Genomic DNA, 24,658 nt, shown 5'->3' with positions numbered 1-24,658 from the left:
ATCCTTTGGAAGATGGTTACAGTCATGTAACATGCACACAATTTGAGGGCAATGGGCTAAAGCATGAGTATGGCCCTTTAAGCCTTATCCCTGTAAAGTAGTGGTACCCTTGTCGTCTTCATAAATATATAGATAAAGACTACGAGGTTTGTACTGTGTGAAGGCGACTGTTGCCGAGCCTTATTGCACATGTGCTGCACTGTGGAAACGTAACTTGCTTCCTGTACGTCTGCCGCCCTCATTCATCATCTCACCTCTGAACAGGTCGGCAGGTAGTTGTAGACAGTGAGGGGAACTTTGGTCTGCTCCCCTCGGATTAAGCTGTAGGGCAAGGTGAAGTCGACAAAGAAGGGCTTGAAGGTACGAAGCTCCGCTTTCTTTGCTAAGCCCAGCCCCTTTTCCTCCGACAGGCTGACAGCTTCGGTCACCCAAGTGGTGATCGAATCCGGCACTTCCAATCGCAGCTCGGCTTCGCCGGTCTCGGAGCTGCAAGTGACACATGTTGAGACACAACTTGAGTGGCAAGCTTAGTTGGAGAGTGAATTAACAAGATGCTTTCTTTTTTGTAAGCATCCTTTCATGGTTGCTTAATAAAAAGGCACAGACTACAAGGACGTGCTTGATGAATCAATGTAGATCACTTTTATGTTCGTAACACCTGCGTCAACACCAACACCTGCACCAATGTAACTACAGCAAACTCTCTGACATGGATAGGTGTGAGGGACAGTCAGGTGTTGACCCGATCTGTTTCTATGGATGAAATGGACTGAGCTCATTATTGGCAGCGCATATTTAATGTTGGTGTTGGCAAACTGTCGCAGGGCATAATAAACTCGTAAAAACTCCATGTGCGCCCGTCCTTTTGATCAAAGTTGCCCAAAATCCACTTTAATGGACTTTTAAGGGAAATCAGACCTTTGGACTTCACAGGATATTAGGCAGAGCTGGAGTCCCATCAAAAGGAATCAAGCATATGGAAATCTATGGGCAGTCCATTTATATTGGCTGAAAATGAATGGAAGGTGCTGTTGAGAAAGTCTGTTCCAAGATCGCCCAATTTAAATGAGGCACATTCACACCCGGAGGGGGGGGGGACGCTGGACGCTGCTGGAGTGATGGAACATCAGGCTCCTCTCGCACCTTTCCTCCCCTCTCTCACTCCTCTCTTCCATCTTCACTCTCTTTCCCGTCTTACTGTTCCTCTTAATCTTCGTCTATATTCTTCTCCTCACATGTCCTTTTTTTCTTTCCTCCTCCTGCTGCTCTACCTATACTTGTCTCCTCTTACATTTCATGAATGTTTCTTTACCTTTTGTCTCCTCTCTGTTTCATCCTTATAGGTTTTTGTATGTTTGCTCCTCTCATCTCTTCCCCCATCTGCATTTTTCTACTCTCCTAGGTGCTTCGGATTGTGACTAAATCCCATATAAGTATAGACAATCTGGTGCACCTGATATTTTTAGCCCCGGGCATGTAACACACACACACACACACACACACACACACACACACACACACACACACACACAAGTGAAATATTTATACAAAGATTTAAATACCTGACGTTGAGGCAGTGCCACACCCAAGTCTCTGGGAAAAACGTGCGCCTACGCTTCTCTGCTCTGCAACCAAAACACAAGCTGACATCAATAAAAGGTTTCAGCTGCTCACAATAAAACAACACCATAATTGGAAAATGTATTGTTCTGCATTCCGCTCTGACAATCTGTGAGTCACGTCATGTGTTTAATGTTCATCACTAGAATGATGAGTATTCGTGGCATTAAGGAATGCAGACCTAAAATATGGACAAACCAACAGAACTTAATTTAGTTTGTCATGTTTTTCTTTTTCTTCTTTCATTACTCATTTTGGAGACATTATTCATCCCAGGCACGGCAGATACTGAAATGTGTACAACTAGAATATAATTCTAAGAAGCATTAAGTAATTATTGGTCTCCCGTGGGTTTGCTTTCAAATGAATTGTTTTCAGAAAAAGTACATGCTTTAGCAACTGTGTGTGGTCCAGTCAGAGATCACAGTACATTTTCATCACTAACTTGTTTTCTTCCATCCGGCATTAAGGAGTGGAATAAGTAACTCAAATACAAGGACCCTTACTGGTGAGAGAGGCCCCCCCCCCCCCCCCCCCCCCCAACAGAGAAAAGCTGAGAAAGGCTCTGGGTTTTATCTATTGAATAAGGTTTTTCAGTCAGGAGAACAATTTTAGGAGGCACACAGACGGCCTTTGACTTCTCTGGAGCAGGTCATTTACCTGGTTGTGGGTCGAGAGTGCATGGCAGCCACTAAGGTGGAGGTGTGCGGCTGGAAGGCGGGAACGGCCTCGTCTGTGTACATGCCTCCGCTCTGCCGGTGGTTTAAACTCACCATATCTGTCATCACAACCAGCCCCGTTTCCTGTGTTAAACATAAGAGAGAGAAAAAAAACACACAAACATACAATGATTACTATTTCTTTTTTTTATATACCTGTACCATCTCTGTTAACTAAGTGTGTGTTCTCACTGAGAAAGCAAAGCGTGCGTCCTTGGTGATGTCCCAGTGCCACGGGAACACAGAGGAGCGCCTGCGCCTCTTTGATGACAGCCCAGGCCACCAGAAGTGTCCGTCGTCTTTGGGAATGCCGAAGGCATCCGAAACGTCAAAATCTGCCAGTTCTTTAAACACCTGCCCAGAGGAAACGCATTCATTTACTTACTTGTTTTAAGAAAAACAACAGGTAAGACTCCGAATAAGATTTTAGTCACATTTTAAGGTGGACATAATGAAGATATCACTGTAAACTGTAAACTGTAAACTGACCTTATCTGGACTGAGCTGGAAGTCAGGCTTTAATAGATAAAGGCTCTTATCCACAGTGGCCACACACACACAGGAGCCTTTTTCTCCGCGGACGCGCAGGGTCACAGGGTCTCCTGGCATCGACTCATTAGCTGACAGAGAAACGGACACCTGCAAACCGACCAACACAACTCAACTATAACACGACTATGGACCAGCAAGCATTTATACAACCAAACTATTGTGTATTAAACCTCAAACGATAGTTGGCAGAAGGGATGCAACTAACAATTATTTTAGTTATTGATTCACCTGCTGATACATTGTTAGATTCATTGATTCATTAATCATTAAATCTATAACATGTCAAACATTTTCAGAAACAAATCCTCACATTTGAAAAGTTTATTTTCCAATTACTGAATTGACTAAATGTTCCAGCACTAGACGGCAGTGTTGCCTGAAAGTGCTTAAGTAGCAATTATTTGGTATCATATTCAGTCAACGAACATAAATCCTATAGTATTGAATTGTAAGACGTGGTGGGAAACATGAGGACAGAGAGTGGAAAACTACAGACTTTGAAAGTGGGAGGGATGGTGAGAGTCGGCCATAAACTTTCACACTTCAAAAACTATTTTTCAGCAGCGCGCAGTCACAAATTAGCCCCGTTAATCGGTTCCGCTGCCCTCCTTTCACCACTCTGCAACCTGTCATCCTCTGCTGTCACGACCCCACTCATCTGCCTGCGGCCTGCGTGGCCTCTGTCTCATCATGCCCTCACAAACCCCCCTCCTCCGGCACACAGACACACACACACACACACACAAACACACACAAACACACACACACACCACACAGTGTTGTAATGGCATACCAGGGAGCTGTAAATACTTCAGGGAGTTAACTCCACCTAATGCAGGCAGGAACTGGGGAGCTCTCCCAGGCCAACACAGCTGTTTGTTTACAGACATTACACTGTGGACAGAGCTGGTGCATGGATACTTGGCCTCAGCTCCAAAATATATATCCTGACTTTTCCATGTTTTGATTAATTATTAATAAAGATATTTTTATGATGCCTAAGACATATCCAACATCAACGTTTGGGCAACTAACTTACCCTCATTAATGTATAAATGTGTGATGATTTTACAAGGTTACAAGGTTTATTATTTGTTATTGTACGACAGGGTTGCACAACGGAATTTAGACTGTAGTCCCAATTTGCTACATAGGAAAGAAAACGAAAAAAACATATCTTGTATATGGAGGGTCGAGGATGAATTAAGGACTCTCACAGCTGATACTTCTGTATCTTTTTCTAGACAACAGCAGGGTGAACAGGCTTTTTCTGGGGTGAGTATTGTCTTTAAATAATAAAGGGTATTACAGATAAAATGGTTTTCTTGGCACACTTAAACCCTTTCTGTGCGTAGACCACCTTGTCAATTGGAATATGTTCAACTTAAAGCTTTTTTTTAAATGCCAACATTGTCATGCTCCTTCCCTGCTTGGTTAATTTGTTTTAATAGAGGCTCTAAGTCATGGCTGAAAAGGAACCAAAATTGTTCTCAACCTAATACCTAGACACACATACCTGTACTTTGTATCTTGTGTATGTTTTTGTTGACACATTTTGAAATAAAGCCTCTTGTGGAATGGGTAGGGGAAAGCGGGGAAGCCTTACAGTATTTTTTTCAAGATAATGCAAACCTGGTTCTCAAAATCGGGCTGGATAGGAATTTGCAGACTGTCCGTTACGCCTTCGCCATTTTCCCTCACGTAGTAGACCAGCAGACGGCTGAGTGGTGCCATGCTGTGGCTAACAGGAAAACGCAGAAACGACACGCAGCTGTCCATCTCGGCCTGGGAGGAGGAGGAGCCAGCAGCACCTGGCATCGTGACAGCAAGGGCGGGGGGAGGGGGGGGTGAAACAGTATTCATAAAGACTAGGTATTCTGATGTTAAAGACGTCTTTGATAAAGATGCTGGGACACTCAATCATACTCGTTCAAAAAGAACAGACAGGAGAATCACAGGGAATAGGTTGGGGCCTGTCTGATGCTTACATAAGGTGCCGGGCTGCTATTATAATGAAACTACAAAAAAAACAACCTCTTAAGGCTTAATGCTCAGACATTTTAACTCCTAGCACATGCTGCTGAGAGTAGAAAGAAAACAGGCCTCCTAAAAGGTTTTTCTGAACATCTTAAATCCATCAAAATCCAGGGGGATAAAAAAAACACACTTACCAGAGGCAGAAGGAGGCAGCTGGGTGGTGTGAATGTTCTTGTCAAAGGTAACTGTCGCCCTTTTTCCTCGGTGCGAGGCTGTCAGGTTGGCCGGCTGTTGGCCTGATAGGACGATGTTCCCCCTCGATGCCACCTCGTAGTGTAGCGTGAAGTTACAGGGACAGGTGGATTTGAACGCAACTTCTGCTTCTTGGCCGACCTACGCACGCGGAGAGACGCAGATACGCTGACGTCACTAAGTTACTGATGACACTGTGGCAGTATATGACGTAGTATATTGTCTTTTGATAAAAAAAATGGTCTGAAACAACTGATGCTGAAGACGACATTCGCAGGGAATTTAGGAAAAGAAGGACAGCACTGACCTTGAGTGGAGCACTGGGGCTCTGAATCTGGATGTGACACCTGCTGGGAGAGTACCAGCTACTGATAGACAGGTAGCTGGGCAGGTACTGGTCTCCTACTGTCTTGTCGTCAATGGATGTCACCTTGGTCTATGCAAAAACAAGAAACAAAAAAGTTCTGCTTAAAATGACCATCTCTTGTCACCCTGTTAATATTACCTAACCCTACTGCTACTGACCTCTAGCCAGACATACTGGGCAGCAGTAGGGATGGAGGGGATCTCAAAGGTGGCCTGGCCGTCCTTGGAGATCAGCTCGCTGGTGTAGACATTGTCCTTGGGGGTCAGCTCTGCCTTGACGCGCACCCTCACCCCATCAGCTGGGCTCCCATCAGGGTACGTCACCTCAATCTACAGGGAGAGAATTAACAAACAGTAGGTTGGGAAAATACAAAAAGGCAGACAACAGGGTACATAATAACCGGCCTAATGTATCTATAGCTACCAGCTGGCAGACATTAAAGCTGGTTACGAACAGTGTGTGGTGTTACATGCAGTTGTTGTGTCTCTACTGTCTCAAAAGCTACATTTTGCCTTCTCACCTTCCCTTTGTAAGGCAGACCGGGCTTGAACTGTTTGCGCGTGTCCTTTGAGTACTTGATGTCGATGAGCTGTTTGTGGACGGGCGTTGAGTCGTCAAAAGTGGTTTGCCTGCTCCCATCTATGCTGCTCACTGACGCCCAGATGCTCACGGTGCCCCTGAAGTGATCGGCTACATCCAAGGGCATCATGTCTTTGACACACAGGCTGAAGTTGGCGGAGCCTTTGATCTGAGAACAGGAGAGGAGCGGAACATAATTCTAGTGCCAGAGCTCGAAATCGCACATAATAACAATTACCAATACCAGCCTTCAATTTGCTATCACATTCTTAAACAGGAGCATTAACACGCAGAATCAGGATATGTGTTGACCAGGGAGTAAATAAACTGACCTCCATGGTTTTAATCACAGGATGGCCCATCTCATGACGGTAGTAGCCCACTCCATTCACGGTCATATTCACTGTCAACTTCCCTATCACTGGTTTCCCAAAGGTGTACCTGTACAACATTGACACGTCAGAACTCTACATCTACGAGGCAGCCAAGGTCAGTGAATCCAGAATCAATTTAAAAAAAACACGATGAATGTACTACAGCAGAGCTACATGTACCAACAAAGGACGAGGGGTCACTTTTTGTTTTGATATATCATTTTAAGTGACTTACTTGGCCCTGACAGTAGCGTGCTCGCATGAGCTCAGATCACGAATGTAGCGCGGCGGATCGATCACCAACTCAAACTTGGGCATCACTGTGAAGGAGGAGACATAATATAACTTCAGTTACATGATTCTAATTTTGGTTGTATAACGTCTTGTACTCTCTATAAGTGTCTTTCTGCATAAAACGACTAAAGATGTTTATCAGAATCATGTGAAGTTTGCTTCTTTGACCTTTTAAAGTAACTTTTAAAAAAATACACTGAACATGAAATATCACTACTAGAAATAAAAACACAAGAAAGAACAACAGGACAATTTATTCTACAAAGAACTATTAACTGTTGTGCTTCTCTTGTACGTGAAGGGTCTCACCATATTTCTGCACTTCAAAGGACTTGTTATAGGTGTGGCCCTGCACCTCCACAAAGATAAACCACTCTCCAAACACAGGCTGGTCAGACAGAGGGAAACTCATGTTCACGACGCCTATAGGACACAGAAATGTGGTTAACACCTTCAATGCCTGTATGATGGACATGGATCAACCATACCCGTACCACCGTATACACTCCTGATCACCCTCTTTTTCATGTTTTAATACTGAAATAAAATGAGCATATGTCAAATATATGTATTATCACTTCAGTAACAATATTACCTACAGAAACGCTGTAATGGAATTGTAATCCATATGCTGCACGATGAAAGTGCAAAGACATTATAGAAGACGTGGCTCACCACAACAGATGGATTTTAGACTTTTCCACTGGACCATCCTGGATCCTCTTGGATCCTGTCAAATTAAAAGTGTGAAGATTACTCATTTCACATTTAAGTCCTTGAACTGAACTTGACCCAGAGACCTGGCTGCTGTCAAAATACTTTTACAACTTTTCCTCGGGTTGTACATAGGCTGCAGGTAAAAGAGCAGTAAAAAAAACAAAAAGAAATCCAAGCGCTAGCTATAAGTAATGCATGAGCTTCCCTAAGCTTCTTATGAAGCAGCAGCTTGTTATTTGCTCTACAAAAAAAAAACTCAAGTTCTGGGAAGACGGACAATAAATGAGTAAGGCCAGCAAGTGTGAGACAGGGAGACACAGTGTGTGTGGGATTGTGGGGGGGGGGGGGGGACTGATAAAGACAAAACCAAGAGACGAGAAGAGATTCCTTTCATGTTGTTTATCCTTGTACAGTTCCAAAGAGCACCCTGTTATCTAGGTGAGCTGCTCTGACTCCTGCTCTGTAATCTCCGACCAGGCTGGGAATTAAAATTGCCACTGTCCCCTGGGTGGTCCCGCCCGCCTCCACTCACCAAAACATACGCCTCAATCTGCAAAATATAAAAAAAGAGAGAGAGAGGAAAGACAAGAACAAGACATTATGAATAAGATACAAACTGTTAAGCCTCGGGAGGATCCTTACGCCCAACGCTTCTCCCCACTCATTCCTTATCCAACAATCATCCATCTGTGAAAGTGAGTATTGCCCTGTACCAGCAGCGGACCTTTATAGCTGCAAACATCAATAAACCGTCTGTCTGCACAGTTGCACAGTATATTTGGAGCCATTGCTAACATTCCAAGAGAAATGGCTCCTGTAAATAGGTAACTGTACATTTCTCTGCACTCACGGCAGACCAGGTTTCTCCTCTTAACTCCACCAATTAGAGATGGAGAAGTATGTTTGTGCTAAAATAACATGTTGTCATACTGCCGAGGCGATGTGGCAAAAAGGTGAGTGTGTCAGTTGTATAATGTAAACACGGATCTGGACATGCAATACAGATTTCCCCACACATCTTGTTGATTTTCACGTAAGACTCAGTTCTTTATGGTTTATTTGCCTGGTGTCAAAGAGTGATGTTTTCAGGTTTGCAATGTTTTTGGATGCAACTTTATTTCCTTCAACGTGACATCTACTTTGAATTACCTTGTCATTTACTGGCCTCAGATCCGGGGTGACTGTGTAGACATTGATGAACACTGACGGCAGAAAAAGAAACACAATATTGTAAAATGCAGCCGGTTTGCACCCTTTAAACATGCATTATGAACATTCACTAGTATTTCTGTTCGGATCAATGAATCTGTGGGCCGTCACGGATCAAATTATGAAATCTTGTTGCTTGACCGAATTGATTAAATCGACCGTCTGAATTAATGTGATGGATTAAAATGCTATATCCCAATCAGAATACACCATACTACCTATCAGGATCACCATCGATGTTCTTCAGTTTGAACCCAGCATCAACATGACGGCATCTTATGGCTGATTTTCATTAACCAAGTTTGATTCCGTGACAAAAACCCTAAAAGTGAGCCTCAACGCTCTGCATGTCTGTGCGGCGATTAACTGATTAACTACCAGGTGCACTATGAGGGAACCTTTATGTTTGGGTTTGTAGACGGGCTTGTCGGTCTGGATGAAGACGGCCGTGCCCTTGCTCTCCACCGTGACGGTGGTGTAGTTGTGGAAGATGTAGCCTCCCTCGGTGAGGTGACGGTTCCCCCACACCTTCAGATGGGCCTGGCCTCTTAGCCCAGAGGGAACCTGGTGGCATAAACACACACACACACACACACACACACACAAAAGCAAACACAAAGAGGATCAGGGATTTACCAAAAGTAAATGAGGTCAGTGGCGGAAGGATTGAAATGTTTACTGTAAGCTGCACAGTTCACCTTGATTCAACATTTTTGATAAATTTTTATGGAACCAAAGCCACCGCATAACAAAAGCACTACATTTAAACACCGGAGGACGATGCCAAGCTAAACCAGAGCACACTGCACATGACTGTATTTCACGAGAATGAGGGTGGAGGTTACAGGGAGGGGAGAGACAGAGGGGAAGAATCGAGTTGTGTATACTAGATTGATCTATTCCAGCCTTCGGGGGCGGCGGACCATACATGCACGTCAACAGCTGGTGCATATTATATTGAGGCAGTTACCTTATTCCCAATGAATGAGCGGAGACAGATGTTGCATTACAAATAACGTTAGTGTTGATTTGCATGTTGCCTGAGGAATGTGCTACACAACGGACAAGGGGGCTCTCACTACTGTGCAGCTGTCACAGCTAAACAGCGCCGCGCATTCTACACATCTCTGGAAGGCAGCGTGCACATCACCGTGGGACTCTGCTGAGGGAACGACTTAAGTAGAACACAGTTAGACTCACCTTTAGCTTGATGGTGCCTTTATCTGGAATAGAGACAACGAGATATTTTAATGCAAGATATTTCCTTTTTTTTGTTAGAGCATTTTTCATATACTTTTGTCTCAGTTCTCTGAGATCTGTATAAACATCTGTATGATTGACATCCAGTAGCTATGAGCGCTACTAAGACTGCGGAATCCAGCTGCGGCCTGTCTCAATGCCACTCTGAGGTAGAGCAAGCACCATCTATCAATGGCGCTGTCAAACAAATTACACACTTTATACACAAAGTGGCCGGTGGGATAGGCTGAACCGATGTCTCCGATCAAAGACAATGTCTATGACAACCATAGCTGGTCAGGAGCACACAGCGAGGGCAGAGGTCAATCAGGCTCACGTCGGGCGCGTTCTTCAAATCGACGTGTGCGCCTGTGTGATCTCTACATCCTTTGAGTAAATCACACAAAGGGGGGGGGGGGGGGGCGTCTCATAGCTCAACTTGTTAGTGCAGGTTCTCCCTCTAAAAGTGATGCATTGTGCCGGTGTAACCTTAGCTTTTGTTCTCACCGAGCACCGAGACGTGGCTGTGGGCGACCGTCTGTCCCTTCACCGTCAGCTGCACCTGGACGCGCGTCTCTGCTTTGGCGTTGAAGATGGTTACGCTCACGCTCTCCTCTACGCCCGCTCGAAACACCGAGGGTGCAGCGACCAAATAACCCCTGTGAGAAGAGCAAGGTGGAGAAGGGTGGGGGGGGGGGGGCAAGGGGATAGAGGGAGGTGAGATGGAAGGAGAGCAGAGGACAGGAGAGTACACACAGGAGGAAAAGTAAAGGTGGCAAAACAGAGGGAGAGAGAGAACAAAGAGGCATGAGGAGGACATACATGTATATGCTAAATATGAACACATGTGAATTGCATCAGTGCTCCACTTTTAGGCGCGTTCAGACACTGATACCACTTACCTTTCCTGAGTTTAAGTGAATGTTTTTCAAGTGTTATCTTGCAAGACGATACACAGGTAAACGGGGAATAAATTCACATTTCCGTCTCGCTTCCACCCTGACCCGCACGCACGGCCGCACGCGCGCGTACGCAACAAAACACACTTACAAACAGGGACATTCCGATTGGATTTGTGCAGCGAGATCAGGTTTAATTGCAATGGTTACCAGGGACACGGTACCTGTCGGCCAATGAGCTTTCTGCCCTGGTTTTCTCTTTGGGTGGTCTGGCACCTCTGACAGAACCTTGGCGTCTGTTTTGAAAAATAACGACTGAGATTCCACACAGTCACTCTGACACTTAATTGAGGGAAGGAGCCTGTCACCGAGGTCACAGAGCAAAGGTCATTCTTTGATGCTTATCAACAGGGGGAAAAAAAAGGCCAATTTAAGTTTTATTTGGATGAAAGAATATGCCATCTGGTGCTGAGGGACTACGTCTTTCAGGTAGCAAAGACAGAATAATAATACTATTTATTTGTAAGGTGCTTTTTCTAGACCCAAAGCGCCAGCTTTAGGGACTCTTGTACGCATGGTCCTGTAAACTAAATCAGTAGTGAGGCCTGTTAGAGGTTATCTTAGGGGCATGAGGAGCAGTTTAAGGATAACTTACGAAATGCAGTTGTAGCTCATTTGCTACACAAGAAAAACATGATAAAACAAACGGATGTGTTGTGTTGGAGTATCCGAACCTGATTTGATAAAAAAGAACACCCAGTCCCAAATTAGTTATGCCATCCACATGTGGCAGACTATGTTCCCTTGTTTGTCTCAGCCCTGACCAAGTCATTCCAACTCTTATTTTTTTTACGGCAAATAGGCCAACTCACCCCCTGAAAAACTTTACTGAAGATCACACAAATTAGGAATGAGCAAAGCCTTGAGCGCAAACCCAATTGCATGCCTGAGAGAAGGATCAGGTGGTTGGCATTACAGCACTACCGCATTACAGCCGGAGGCAACTGCAGTTCCTGAGAGAGAAAGTCATGAGAAAATCCCCCTGGAAAACAAGGCTTCAGGAGAAGGAAGATAATACGAGGAAATTGACTGTGCGCGTTTGATCTACAGTGAGTTTAACCAGCTCTCGGATGAGCCCGGATCAGGTGGTGGAGACCATGCTTATTTCAGTCACATGGCTCCATGTACTCAACTTCTCATTGTTTTTGCCCAACTTCTGTCCTCAGCTGAGAGCTGGTCAGTGCCTGAGAAGGATTTGTGCTCTTTTGTAGGTGAAGACTCAACAACAGCCAGTTCTTTTTTTTTTAGTTCAGTCACATGGTTTTATGCTCTTTCGCCTTTTTGCCCAAATTTCACCCTCAGCTGAGCTGTTTTACGTGACGGTTTAAGCTATCCTTTGCAAATCACACCTGCATTTGTCAGTATTTTCTGTTAACTCATAGAGCTGCACTCCCCCCCCCCCCCCCCCCCCCCGGAGAATTGTTTACAACTCCTTCCCATTAACACAAATCTCAAGGTTAGAATTTAGCTGACAGCAGCCTCACTGACGACGTCAAGGAGACAAAAGTTATTTATGAACTGAATAAAATAACTACTACTGTCAAACGTGAATTTAAATGTAAAAAAAATGTCATGTGGCATGAGGAAACCTCTCCAAAAAGCTGCATATATTCCAGCCATCACAATAAAATAAGCAGAGTAGGCCAACTTTCTATGTATCACTTTGTGTAACTGCTGACAGGTCCAATAACACAGCAGTGAATGAACAACAAACAAACATGAATGGCAAGGTGCTGCGATAACACAATGTTATCATCACAAATTACATTACATCTTCACATATAACATTAAAATCTCACAGATTAAGACAGTGATTATTACAATGTAATGATCAAAATGTTTGCTGCACATATTTTAATCAAAATTGCCAATGCTGCTGTGACCACACACACACTTTTCCCATTTGATGTAAAATGTTGAAGCTGAATTTAAAGTTGTGCATATTACAATTCCCGGTTGAGAGCATCGGGAATGCTCGTAGAGAGCTTAAAGACGTCGCATGCAACGCGGGCTACTTACTGTCTTTCTTGTGCATAACTTCTGCTCACGTTGCAGATGAACAAAGTCCATGAGAGACTCAAAGCTGTCAAAGACACCCGCAACATTTTGGCCTCAGTTAGCCGAGACTTTGAGGGTCCTCCGACTCCAAGTCAAATGAAATTGTCTCCAGCTCCCTCTCGCTCCGTCTTTCTAGCCATTGAGGTCGGTTGGCATGGTAGGTGTGCAGAGCTTCGTCCGGAACCCAAAGATCAACTTTTTTTTGTAATCATCCCACTTCACCGAATCCAGTTCCAAGCAAATCTTTTTTTTTTTTTTTTTTTTCTTCCTCTTAGAGCCCCGAGAACACGGACAGTCCTCTCCCATGTGCATTCACCCGCCCCGGTTCCGTTCTCTCATATTTCAGCATTACAAATTGGAAGCGTCCTCCCACTTCAGGGAGCACAAATGTCACTCTAAAGCAATGTTTGACATGTAAAAATCCGTGGAACTATTGCTTCCCCGACAGTTCCTTCCCTAGTGATCTATAAGTCGGCGGGGTTTTTTTCCTGCTCCTCCAGCAGCCAGTCAGTCAGTCAGGAGGCGTCCGGCTGCGCTTCATTCACCTCAATACCTCCTCTCACTTGTGAGCCGCGGCAGCATGACTAACCCCAGTGTGAGGAGCGGAGCCCGCTGCTCAAACCACCATAAATTACCTGCACAGTTCACATACTTCTGCTTCAGCTGACAACTCAGAAGATTTACCAGCTACAAATAGTTTCCTTTGCGCTGGAAAACATGATGCTGCCAAAGTGGAAAACAAAGAGAAAAGAAGAAGAAAACAACACAAACCACAAAATAAGGTCTTAAAGAAAGATTACCAAAATGTTAGTCAATTCTTTTTTTTATGCTTGTTTAAATACGTTGGTGCACTCTACTGATATCTGCTGCCCTCAAGTGGTAAAAAGGCTTATATGCAGTTAAGTCTGACCGAGTGTAAATGAAGGACCAAGGCATTTATTTTATGCAACACATATTTATTTAAATATTTCTGAGGTACTTTATTGATGAGAACAAATGAACAATGTCGCACTGTAGTTTTTCCAGGTTTTCTAAAATGCTTAATCAAAAAACACAATATGGCATGAACACAACACATTAAAACAGTAACAACATAACCAGTAAAGAGTAACATTATAAAAGTAAATTCACATCTTTAAGTAAATCAGGCACCAAGTGCATGATCAGGATGAAGAAGCCGCTCCAGACCCAAGAGGGAGCTTTTTTTTTTTGTTCGAGTTCAGCTTCAGGTGGAGCGTGGCCAATGAGCTCAACAAAAGCCCTGACCCTAATGTTGAACATGTGTCCTTGAAACAAGCTCCGAGGCTCAAATCCAATAACAGGAGCAGAAAGATGAAAACACTGCTGAAGTATCCCGACTAGATTTTAAATCCCTGCCAGTGGCACCGATCACCCTGTGGACGGACAGCAGCAAACAGACAGCATCACGTTACTTGTAGTCACGATTTACTGTTTTTTTATTTTTGTCTCAAGCGCAACCGTGAACGATGTTCCCAACACTGAGGTCTCTCTGTTTCTCTGCCACTACGTTGTGATACAGTCTGCAGTGCAGTTTCCCTTGTTCGGGCTCAGTGAAAGCAGCCTTGGAGAAAACCAATTGGTTGTCCTTGTTCACCACCACTCCATACGCCCGACAGAGTCGGGCCGCGAGCGCCTCATCTAGAGATAAGAGCCCAGCCAGTCCGTCCAGAGGGAAGCGGCAGTTGCGGCTGCTGTATCCGTGGCTGTATATTAGCAGCAGGTCTCGGCCGCATGTCACCAAGTGTCGGTGCAGAGCGCAGCTCTGTAGGAAGTTCAACCTCCGAGCCAGTCGGAGCAGCCGTACGGGGTTTCGCTCCAGAAAAGCTCGGTTGATGGAAAGAGCGAGCGCGATGGCAGGAGAGCTGCGGAGCCGCTCGGGGAGCTCCATGATGTGCTGCGCGGCACGAGCTGAACCTGGGGGAGGAGAGAAAAGAGTAAACAAGCATAAAGACATAAGACACCGATTTATTTGTTTTAATCTACTGAGGGCAGAGAGCTACAGAAATTCTGACTCCAGTACACCTGCCTTTAAGTATGAGGTCAACAAAATCTATTATTGTAGTGTAAAAACCATAGACTGGGGCTACATATGCTGACAATGACAACAGATTCTGAGGACTGCTCAACAGAAAAACTCCTCCATCAGATCTCTGCATCAATAGCCTGCTCATGTAATTTATATGATGCTTAAAAATGCATGCAAATACACCGCCCAAAAGGTCAAAGCTGTATTAAACACAGTGACAAACCCAAGTTGTACAGCAGACCGAGAGCTTGCAACTCTTCCTGGTTGGGATGCGGCCCAGTTCCAGTCGCGTAGCAATCCAACAGCCAGCTCAGATTCTCCTGGAGGTGTGTGTCGTTGATGCGTGGGTCGTAGAGCCGCAGGGGCTCGCCACAAAGCCGATAGGAGGCATAGATGAGGAAACGCACCGTGCGCTCTAAAATAGCCACACAGGTCAAACCAGACACCCTCTGGATGATCATGTCCTGTTTGACGCCACGCAGACGATCAAAGGCGAAGCTGTACACCTGGAAGACAAGTTATATTTATGTTAATATATGTTGCGTAGAGTTTCACATATATTTACGTAAATTCTATGGCCACTGGACTCTGAAAACACCAAAATATTTTCTCATTGCTATATGGTCATTTGGTGCCTTTTTGCTACTCTAAAGAGTAGGTTGCTGGACTGGACATATACTGCATGGTTCAAGTTTCTCTTGACCGAACTCTGACCGGCAACAGTCAAAACTGAGTGACTGGGGGGGAAACACTACTTGCCTCCGTCCATGGCCGCAGGTGAGGGGAGGCAGCGATGTCATCAATCAGATAAAACACAGTTTTCAGTAACACTGCAGGCGGACGTAGATCAGTGGGGTTTGTCGAGTCCTTCCCAGCTGCTGGTCTGGAATACTCTTTGACGACGCGTAAGGGGTCTCCCCTGGGCCGCCGGTCTCTTTCCGTGCCCGCTAACAACTCAAAGCGGTGGAGGCGGTTCTGCAGCTCACGGTCCCGCAGCTCACGAGCAGGGCACATGGTCTGGCAGGTCCCGCTGGGCACGGCGTCTTTCCCATGATGCTCGCGTCTCTCATCCCCGTCTCTCACCTGTGCTTTGCCTTGGCCTCGCCATTGTTCTTCAGTCCTCGGTCTCCATTCTCCTCCTCCTGCTGCTGCATCCCTCCTCTGAGAGTGAGAGCTGCTCGAGGGGAAACGGGTTGGTTGTTAGCTGAATATGTAGTAATAGGTTGTCTAAATAGGACTCTGATACAATACGCATACACAAGAGTGGCTTCTCTTGCGGTGGCACTAGTCGACATCTGACCCACTGATACATGACAGCTGTTTAACTCACTTCTGCTCTGACTTGATACGTTACATATTTCTGTGGCTATAGATTTCTTTGTGTAACACAGCACAGATTTAAAAGTTGCCTTTATCTTACAGTATGCATACTGAGCCTATTGTATCTGTTGCTTCATTAATAGAACTCCAATTCTCTGAAATAACACACGTTAGCTTTAATTGTTGTCATCCTAGTTTTATTTGAAATCAGCTTTTGTTTTCTTCTTTTTCGCAAGATATGCAACAAAAGGACACAACAGCAACGTGTTTGCTGATAGTAGCTGGAAAGTCTACTACGGACTGGTAGCTGTAAGATGCTACTGGTGACTGTACTACGAAGCTGTCTAAAGTTAGGCATTAGCTAGCTACAGCAGTTAGCTAGCCACCAACGATAAATAAGGCGCCAATTACGTTACTATCATCGAATAATACGCAAGTTAAACGAAGCGAGCTGTCATACGTTAGAAAACTTGGCTATGAATGACAATTGCTATGAAATGCTTAATATTTCAAATAAAACCCCCATGTACTCACATGCGACGAGGCGCTCTCCTGCGGTTCATTGGTCATAAAGCAGACCGGTCGTCACTTTCCAGAATCAGCAAATAGAAATGAGTCACTGTTTTGACGTCACATCCGGAATGAGACGCGCAGTTTTGAGGCAGAGCAGTTCAAAAAGACGGCTCTGTTTTTAAGTTGTAGGCAGGAGGATCTTTGAATTAAATTATACAAATCGTATAGTTTTACTATTTCCAGACATTTGTCAAAACAAGCTGCTGTTAAATTTAATTCTAAGACACAAACTAAACAGAAGCAGCATTAATATAACTGAACGCCACACTGCTTCTACGTCAAATTTTTAAATGAATTTGTGATAGTTTTCCGTTATCAAGCGAACACAAATGTAACATGGATTTAAACATGTCCATGCCATGCAACTCTTCTCAGAGAGGCCTATTTGTATCCCTAATAACATGTTGTTTGTCTTTTAAATGCCCATGTTGACCGTTTAATCCATATTTTCATTGGTTCTTGTTGCATTTATTACATTAAAAGTATTAAGGTGTATCAGTCATTATTTAGCATTTACAATATATCATAAAACAGCTGCAAAGAAATCAGACGGCATACACGAAAACAAGACACAAAAGGTACAAATACATGTAAACTGGGGGAAATAATTGGTTGAGGGGTATCCAAAGTGCATGTACTGTGTATCCCATGCTGCGTGGCATCCTTCATTGTTTAGGACAGAAGAGCTGGTGGGTTCTTGTGGTGCCGAGCTGTTCTTCCTCCGTGGCCTGCTGGACATGGATTGTGTGGCGGGAGACCAACGACGACAACTCCAGCAGCTCTGAAAATGTTCTAGGAAGATGGAAAACAACAATGTTTGAGGACAAGCGCAAGCTGGTCAGGATGCATTTTTACACATGCAGTTCTTTATGAGTGAGTAACTGCTTTGTTTTCTAGGGCTGTCCTCGACAAAAGTAATCTCAGTCGACTAAGACCAAAACAGCAGCCCTACTTGTTTCAGCGATATAAATACAAAATAAATATCTCTTTAAAGAAGACTTTGTCACAGTTATGACAAAGCAGTCATAGCATAACGTGAAATATTATGGGAAGGAACAAAAGGGGAACTAGAAAGGTGCACTTAGTAGAGTGCAGATCTCCGCCAGGTGTGTCTGCAGCGTCCATGACCACCACTGCAATAACGTGTGATTGAATGAATGTAACACTGACAGACGCACACACATGAGCAAGCGATCGCATGATTCTCCTGGCGTAGATAATAATTAATGAAAACCGTTGACAAATAGCAGATCATGTATTCACAGCACCACCAGGTTCTCTGTACTATATGTGCCTACCCTGACAGCTGCTGACTGATGGCCTTTGATGTGGTTTTCATGTCCTTAAGGCACTCTAGAGAAGTGCTGTTGTCCTTCTGATCTCCCTCTGTGCACTCCATCAGCAACGCCTCACTCTCCTTCAGGCAAGCCTCAGCTTTACCTGAAATGAGCAGATACAAAGTGGATATGATTATAACATCTATCATAAGTTCCTGCTAAATACATATAACACACATGTCATTTGGAGTACAGGAGCACACATAGGAACTGATTAAAAGATTTATTTTATGATGACTCTTACTTTGATCACAAAGTTCCTACAACACACTAATATCTGCCTAATTCAGAATAATAATTTTACATTATTTACTGACCATTCCTCATTCTGTTATTCATTCATGTGCAATATAAATCCAATGTATCAACTGTGCAATATAAATAATCTGTGCAATCCAAATAAAATAAAAAATGTAATGTTTTTTCATATTTATTTTTTAATTTTTTTTATTTACCTTTACTGTGCGATTTATTTATTATACTTTTGATCTTATTTTTTAACTTCTGTCTCTTGTACTATCCACTCTGCTGCTGTAATCCTGCAAATGTCCCGCTGTGGGACTCAAAGGATTACTTTATTTTATCTTATTAGAAATTCCTGTATTTGTTTTGTCTGTGCTCATCTCAAGTGGACAGAACACGGCTGGAGTCAGGCGACATCAGTTAGTTCCCTGAACCAATTAGAATTCACCAAATAAAAAATGAATATCACAATATCATTTTATATAGTTGGGGACAAGCCAATCAAAATATTGAATAAGATTAGCTGAATTTTTGAGTGTTAAATTAATTCATTTATGTTTAACAGTGTTTTTGCACAACTTTAACTGTTTAATGACTTTTAAACAAAGTAAAAACAACAACCTAGGAATTCCTTTCTGTCCCCGTCAATGTAGAAATTATTGACAGGCAGCTCATGTCGCGTGGTGTCCACCGCTGTGGCGAAAGACTTGTAGTTCTTTGTGAATTGCTTGGCAGTTTCCGCCACAGGAGTCAGTGCAGCGATCTGATGGAAAAATTACAATATTAGTAATATGTACTCATCCTATCTCACACACAGTGCACACACTTTGTCTTTACATTATAAACACACATTTCTGAAAAAAACATTTTATAAAATGTATTAAATATTTACATTACCAAAAAAAAGTACTTTCATGGTCTTCTTTTATTTAGTTATTTCAACGACATGCATTAACATTTATTTTTCTTAAAGACAGACCACATATCATAAGACGTCATTACCAAGGAAGCGGTTTCCTTACCTGTAGATCCAGCAGCTCATTCACTCGCCTGTCCTTCTCCATGAGGAGGTACCGACGTTTCTTCTCCTGGACCTCATTATACAGCGCCTCCTCTTCCTCCATCTCCTGCATGAGCCTTGCCTCTGCCTCAGCCTCCGCCTTTGCAGTGTTGCTCTCCATCTACATCAAAGTGATAGAGTCAGACCAATCACAACACGGGACTCAGGCTGTTTCTTCCCCACAGAACACAGCGGACAAGCCACTAAAAACCACCGGGATTACATTTTATTGTACACTGATTTAACGAAGCAGATGCATTAAAAGCAGTGTTCAGCCTTTCGTATATGTTAAGACTCGCTCACCTTAGCTGTGAGGTAGGCCAGTAGGAATGTTTCCATCTCTATGATCTTCTTATTAGTCTCTGGATTTTCAAGAATTGCTTTTTCTTAAAGAAAAAAAAACAAAAAACTGTTATAAGACACATTTGTACAAAACTTCCAGAATGTTAAGACTTTAAATCACTTTACCTTTAATGACTGAAATATCAAAATCTGGTCGAAAGCCACCTCCATCTGAGAAAGTGGAGTGCAGAATACTTTTCCCAAGCAATGAAGTTTCTTGTGACATCATTGCTGGAAGGAAAATAACATGAAAATACGCAAAAGTTATCCTACAGACTTGATCAGAATTCAGGGGAAATAAGTTATTAAGAAGATCTTTGCACTGCCGAGTTTCATGTTAGATTGTGAATGATTCTAGTTTAGTCACTTCAAATCTTAAGTATCAACAACAACCGTTACACCTAAATATAAAAACCCTCTTTAAAGCAGTTTAAGAGATTGGAAGTTAACATCATTGCTCCTCGAACACACTACAATAACCATAGTGAGAAATGTACTCATCTCTCATGAACAAGTGTGCGAGTACACATGCACAGTTGTCACCATAGGAATTACTTACATGTTGCTGGAGGGGCCATTGAGCGTCTTGGTGGAGTGCCCACCCTCGGTTTGACACCACTGGGTTTTGGTGAGGAAGGTCTCAGCGGAACAACAACAGACTCGTTGGTCAGTGAGTTACTCTGTGAATGGTTATAGTGGTGCAGTGAGATACAAATGTAGAACATAAAAAAACAACAGGGAGACACCTGAACTGCATTGACACAATTTAACTTATCATTAAAACATCTCTTGGTATTGGCAGGTCTATATCGTAACCGAGTTGAATTACCACGAGTGAAACACGTATGTTATATGAAAAAAATAAAATCGTATTACCTTTGAAAGAGAGGTCTTCTCAGCAGCCTGCATGTATCGAGACTTGACAATTGTTCCACTTGCTAAAGATCAATGAAAAGACATTAACAAAGAAAAAAGAGAAGTTGATGAAGCTTATTTCAACATATCTCACATCATTTAAATTATATCAGCTACAAATTTCCTCTAAAAAAAAAAAAAAACTTTATTCAAGAACACCAACATGCTCGAGAAAAGCAGCCAGTTAAGATGAGCACATTCACAACACTTTGAAGATGACGGCACAAAGCTGTGTATAATATCTGTTTTGGAACATATTGAGTATATGGGTGGAGTGAGAAGATTTTGTTACAGAAAATGGTTTAAGAAGTTTCTATGCAGCGTTATACTACAACACTTTTCTGATGTGACAACGTCTCATCAATGGGATGTTGTAATCAACATAATTCAAGCTGATTATTAAAAGGAAATAAATGTAGAGAAAATTTGGAAAGATTGTTTTAAAACACTGGTAGAGGACTGTATGGGAATTTCTTGGCATACAGTTAACTAACGTTATGTGTCATGTCTGATAAGTGACAGTACTACACTCAAACTAACAATTAGCGTTTATGAATTTAACGTGAACATATACGAATACTTACATTTAACACCTTTCTTCCCAGTTCCGGAGGTGTTGGGTTTACTAGCATTGCTCCCACTTTTCGTGCTAAAAACAAACCAAAAAAGGAGTCAAATTAACAAATGTAGGAATGAGAGAACAAATTATAAAATAAAAAGGTGATTTTATTTTGGAAAACGAGCAAAACAGAAAGTTTTGCTAACAAGTTAGCTTAGAGTAGCTACCGATAAGTTACTTTATTGTTACAATTCACAAGAACATAACGGCTTGTACGTGTATTTGCTTTCCCAGACTACTTATTAGCTACATGTCTGGTCCAGCAGTGTGAAAAGGTGATGTGTCTGCTAAATAAAACAACGTTATAGCGTATTAACTGCAATAGCTTAGCCTGACTGGCTCTTCTCTAACGTTACATGACATCCTCCTAAAATTAAACTGGACACAAACCTGCGAACTACAATAAACTAAATAAAAAGACAAGAAAAAATACGACGAGGACTAACGTTACCTTTTACTGTCGGTGGAGGTACTTTTAAAAGTACTTGGCATTGTTGATGTTCTTCTCGACGCCATAATGTTTTGAAGCAACCCGCCTGTACACCCGTCTTTGTAACCGGTAGAAACCAGAAGCGATACGTTCGTTCCGCCCTTCTTTGTGTATTTGCGGCGGATTCAAAGCAACATTGAAAGGTTTATGCTTAATTTTGAAATTGCTAAAACACGATTTCTGAAACTACGACCCTCCTTGTCAAGACTCAACACACAAAAACACATACAGAAAATACAAAATATCTTACATCTCCTGCCACACCAAACACTTTACCAAACAAAGAACACCAAATAAATAGCTCTTTCCACATGCCAACTGCACACTGATGTGACTAAGTATAAAACACTAATATTTAATTTAAATTTGTAGCATGCTGTAAATATAAACTATGAACACAAGTGCAAAGGGAAAACAAACACATTTGTTTATTCTCAATTATCATATACTCATTACAGTATCTGACAATTATTTTTACTGAAGATGAAACTGGGTGTAGTTAGTAACTTAGTACAATGTGTTTATGGTTTAGCATACATAGTCAATAGATCGATCCAGTCGAAAAAGATTCAAAAAAGAAAGAACGCAACATCTGCTTTGACATTGCCGGCAGGGGATATCAAAAGCTACAGTTGTTTGAGTAACCACTAGATGGGTGTAAGGGTCTACAATCCTCTCAGGTTACAATATACTCTCAGTCCGTACAGACTTCATTCAAGATTATGTCTCCCCGCTATGTGTTGTCTGCTTAACAAGTTCTCTTACCTGCAGTTTACTGGCTGTTTGTGTGCACACGTCTTAAAGAACATAATGGGTGCTGACCCCACCTGTCTGAGCTGGTCTCGGACAACAGGAAGGACAATGTGAGGAGAGCGGGTGTGGGACTGGGTGGTAAACACTGACCAGCAGCCTCCATCCTAAGTCACATCCACAGACACATGGATGGATAAACCACCGGGGGTAGAGAGAGAGAGAATGCTTGTAAGAGGGCTTCAAAATGTAGGCAATTCTGCAGTGAGTTCTACTGTATCATTTTAGACAACGTTTTTTTTTAAGAGTAGTTGAATTAGATTTTAATACGGTGAGCATGCTGGATGACATCCAGGTAGTTTTATTCTGACCTTTCTGCTTTAATGAATTTTCATGATAAAGGTTGAACATTTGCACTTGGCACTAAAACAAATATCTCACAAATACATGCCTGTATTTGTATGTGTGTGTGTTCCAAGCATGTGATGTGTGTGTGTGTGTGTGTGTGTGTGTGTGTGTGTGTGTGTGTGTGTGTGTGTGTGTGTGTGTGTGTGTGTGTGTGTGTGTGTGTGTGTGTGTGTGTGTGTGTCCTATCAGTCTGTGTAAAGGCCGGGCCTTATCATTGCTCTCCTCTCTCTCTCAGTGTAATAAAGCATTGAGGCTGTGCTGTCCATCTCTCACCACCAGGCAATGCCAGCACCAATAGCTGCCTTTGAGGTGGAAAACAAATGCCGTTGATGATGGAAACATGTGCATTATGGATGGACTCTTTTGGATTTAATCAGCAAAACTTGTGGTTAAATAATAAAATATGTTTTAGTGGTATGGTGGTTTCCTTTAACTTCTCTCTGGAGTTAAGAACTAGATCCAGGCTGAGGAGCTGAAGTGAAAGAGTGAGAAGAGCACGTTGAAAGACGGCACTACGAGGACGCTGAATGAAAGTCCTTGTCTCTTTTCTGAGCCCACCTCTCTTGCCTTTTTCTCTCTGCTCCGAAACTCTGACGTCCAATGAAGGATTCGTCTATGTCACTGTGACCTCACTGATACTCTGCTTCGCCACTTGGACACATTTTTAGGGCGATAGAAATGCAAGATGAAACCCGCTTGAATTCATATTCTGAATTAGGTGAAAGGAAAGTTGTGGTGCGCTCTCCTAACACATGTATGTACACATGACTACAAACACACACATAGACAACCCACCCATGCAGCCTACTCACCAGCCCTTCTTCCCTTTGCGGTAAGCTGTTACTCATCACGGCCCAGTCTGCCAGTCTGGTCCACATAGCCTTCCAGGAATGCCTCAAATACACAGTGCCTCATACAGTAAAGCCAATTGGCAGTATTTGGCGCATTCAGTTGAACTAACTCACACTGCTCTAAATCTGATTATCGTGCTTTTGCTTCTGGGTTTTGCTATTGATTTCTTTTCAGCATCCAAGAGATGAATTTATGAACCATAGTATTGCAGCTTTCCTGAGCAGATGGGTGTTGGATTTCTACTGTTTGCTCTTGACTTGTGAAGCTACAGAAGGACCTAACCAGTCAGTCAAGGGCTCCCAGTGTTAAGTAGATAAGCTTCTCTCTGTTGGCTAACCACGGTACGCAGTGGAGCATTAGGACACTGTTTACTTCCTAACTTCAGACTATCTGGGCGGCTCTGCTGGTCATTTTTGTCCCTTTAAAATCTCCAAATCCACCCACTGTGTATCACACTGGGTATGTCCTACTGATAGCAACAGAAGCTTTGATATAAATGCAACATATTCTCACGGAAAATCTCTTTTTGAGAAGTAGGAATATTTGCTTTGTGGCTGAGAGTTAGATGAGCAGATTGATACACATTCATGTCTGTTTGTTCAATATGAAGCTGGGAAAAGGAGACAATTAGCTTAGCTGAGCATAGCATAGCATAAAGATTATAAACGGGCAAACGGCCAGCCTGGTTCTGTCCAAAGGCAGATATAACATGTTGAATTAGTGAGATTTAGAGGTGCCGGTTGGTGGATATTTTAATATTTTGGACAGAGCCAGGCAAGCTGTTTC

The 24,658-nt window shown here is 43.0% G+C and overlaps 2 protein-coding genes across 2 annotated transcripts in view; both read right to left on the bottom strand.

Moving 5' to 3' along the window:
• cpamd8 (C3 and PZP like alpha-2-macroglobulin domain containing 8) overlaps positions 1-13,466 on the bottom strand; it is a 39,360-nt gene extending 25,894 nt beyond the window's left edge. The window contains exons 1-20 of the mRNA XM_079158524.1: positions 12,878-13,466; positions 10,407-10,558; positions 9,861-9,883; positions 9,059-9,224; positions 8,601-8,653; positions 7,984-8,001; positions 7,410-7,464; positions 7,044-7,157; positions 6,676-6,760; positions 6,399-6,507; positions 6,008-6,235; positions 5,646-5,816; positions 5,428-5,556; positions 5,063-5,261; positions 4,524-4,702; positions 2,829-2,978; positions 2,532-2,693; positions 2,281-2,423; positions 1,563-1,625; positions 255-486 (exon numbers count right to left, since the gene is read on the bottom strand). Of these exons, the coding sequence (XP_079014650.1) occupies positions 255-486; positions 1,563-1,625; positions 2,281-2,423; positions 2,532-2,693; positions 2,829-2,978; positions 4,524-4,702; positions 5,063-5,261; positions 5,428-5,556; positions 5,646-5,816; positions 6,008-6,235; positions 6,399-6,507; positions 6,676-6,760; positions 7,044-7,157; positions 7,410-7,464; positions 7,984-8,001; positions 8,601-8,653; positions 9,059-9,224; positions 9,861-9,883; positions 10,407-10,558; positions 12,878-12,963 (2,517 nt within the window). The 5' untranslated portion in view covers positions 12,964-13,466. The remainder of the gene's footprint in view (positions 1-254; positions 487-1,562; positions 1,626-2,280; positions 2,424-2,531; positions 2,694-2,828; positions 2,979-4,523; positions 4,703-5,062; positions 5,262-5,427; positions 5,557-5,645; positions 5,817-6,007; positions 6,236-6,398; positions 6,508-6,675; positions 6,761-7,043; positions 7,158-7,409; positions 7,465-7,983; positions 8,002-8,600; positions 8,654-9,058; positions 9,225-9,860; positions 9,884-10,406; positions 10,559-12,877) is intronic.
• Positions 13,467-13,900: 434 nt separating this feature from the next.
• Positions 13,901-21,888, bottom strand: LOC306694833 (uncharacterized protein; the record flags this gene model as incomplete). The annotated part of the gene is made up of 14 exons (XM_079157861.1): positions 13,901-14,851; positions 15,187-15,469; positions 15,723-16,137; positions 16,818-16,849; positions 17,534-17,648; positions 18,155-18,296; positions 19,058-19,199; positions 19,459-19,617; positions 19,800-19,882; positions 19,965-20,069; positions 20,398-20,518; positions 20,715-20,776; positions 21,338-21,402; positions 21,824-21,888. 14 exons carry the CDS (start codon positions 21,886-21,888, stop codon positions 14,385-14,387), a joined length of 2,256 nt encoding a protein of 751 aa, XP_079013987.1. The 3' UTR covers positions 13,901-14,384.
• Between the last annotated feature and the right edge of the window lie 2,770 nt (positions 21,889-24,658).

The sequence above is a fragment of the Pholis gunnellus genome (assembly GCF_910591455.1).
Source record: "Pholis gunnellus genome assembly, chromosome: 4".
Lineage (NCBI taxonomy): Eukaryota > Metazoa > Chordata > Actinopteri > Perciformes > Pholidae > Pholis > Pholis gunnellus.
Note: the sequence above shows the minus strand (reverse complement) of the source record. Positions and strands in the feature narration are given on the sequence as shown.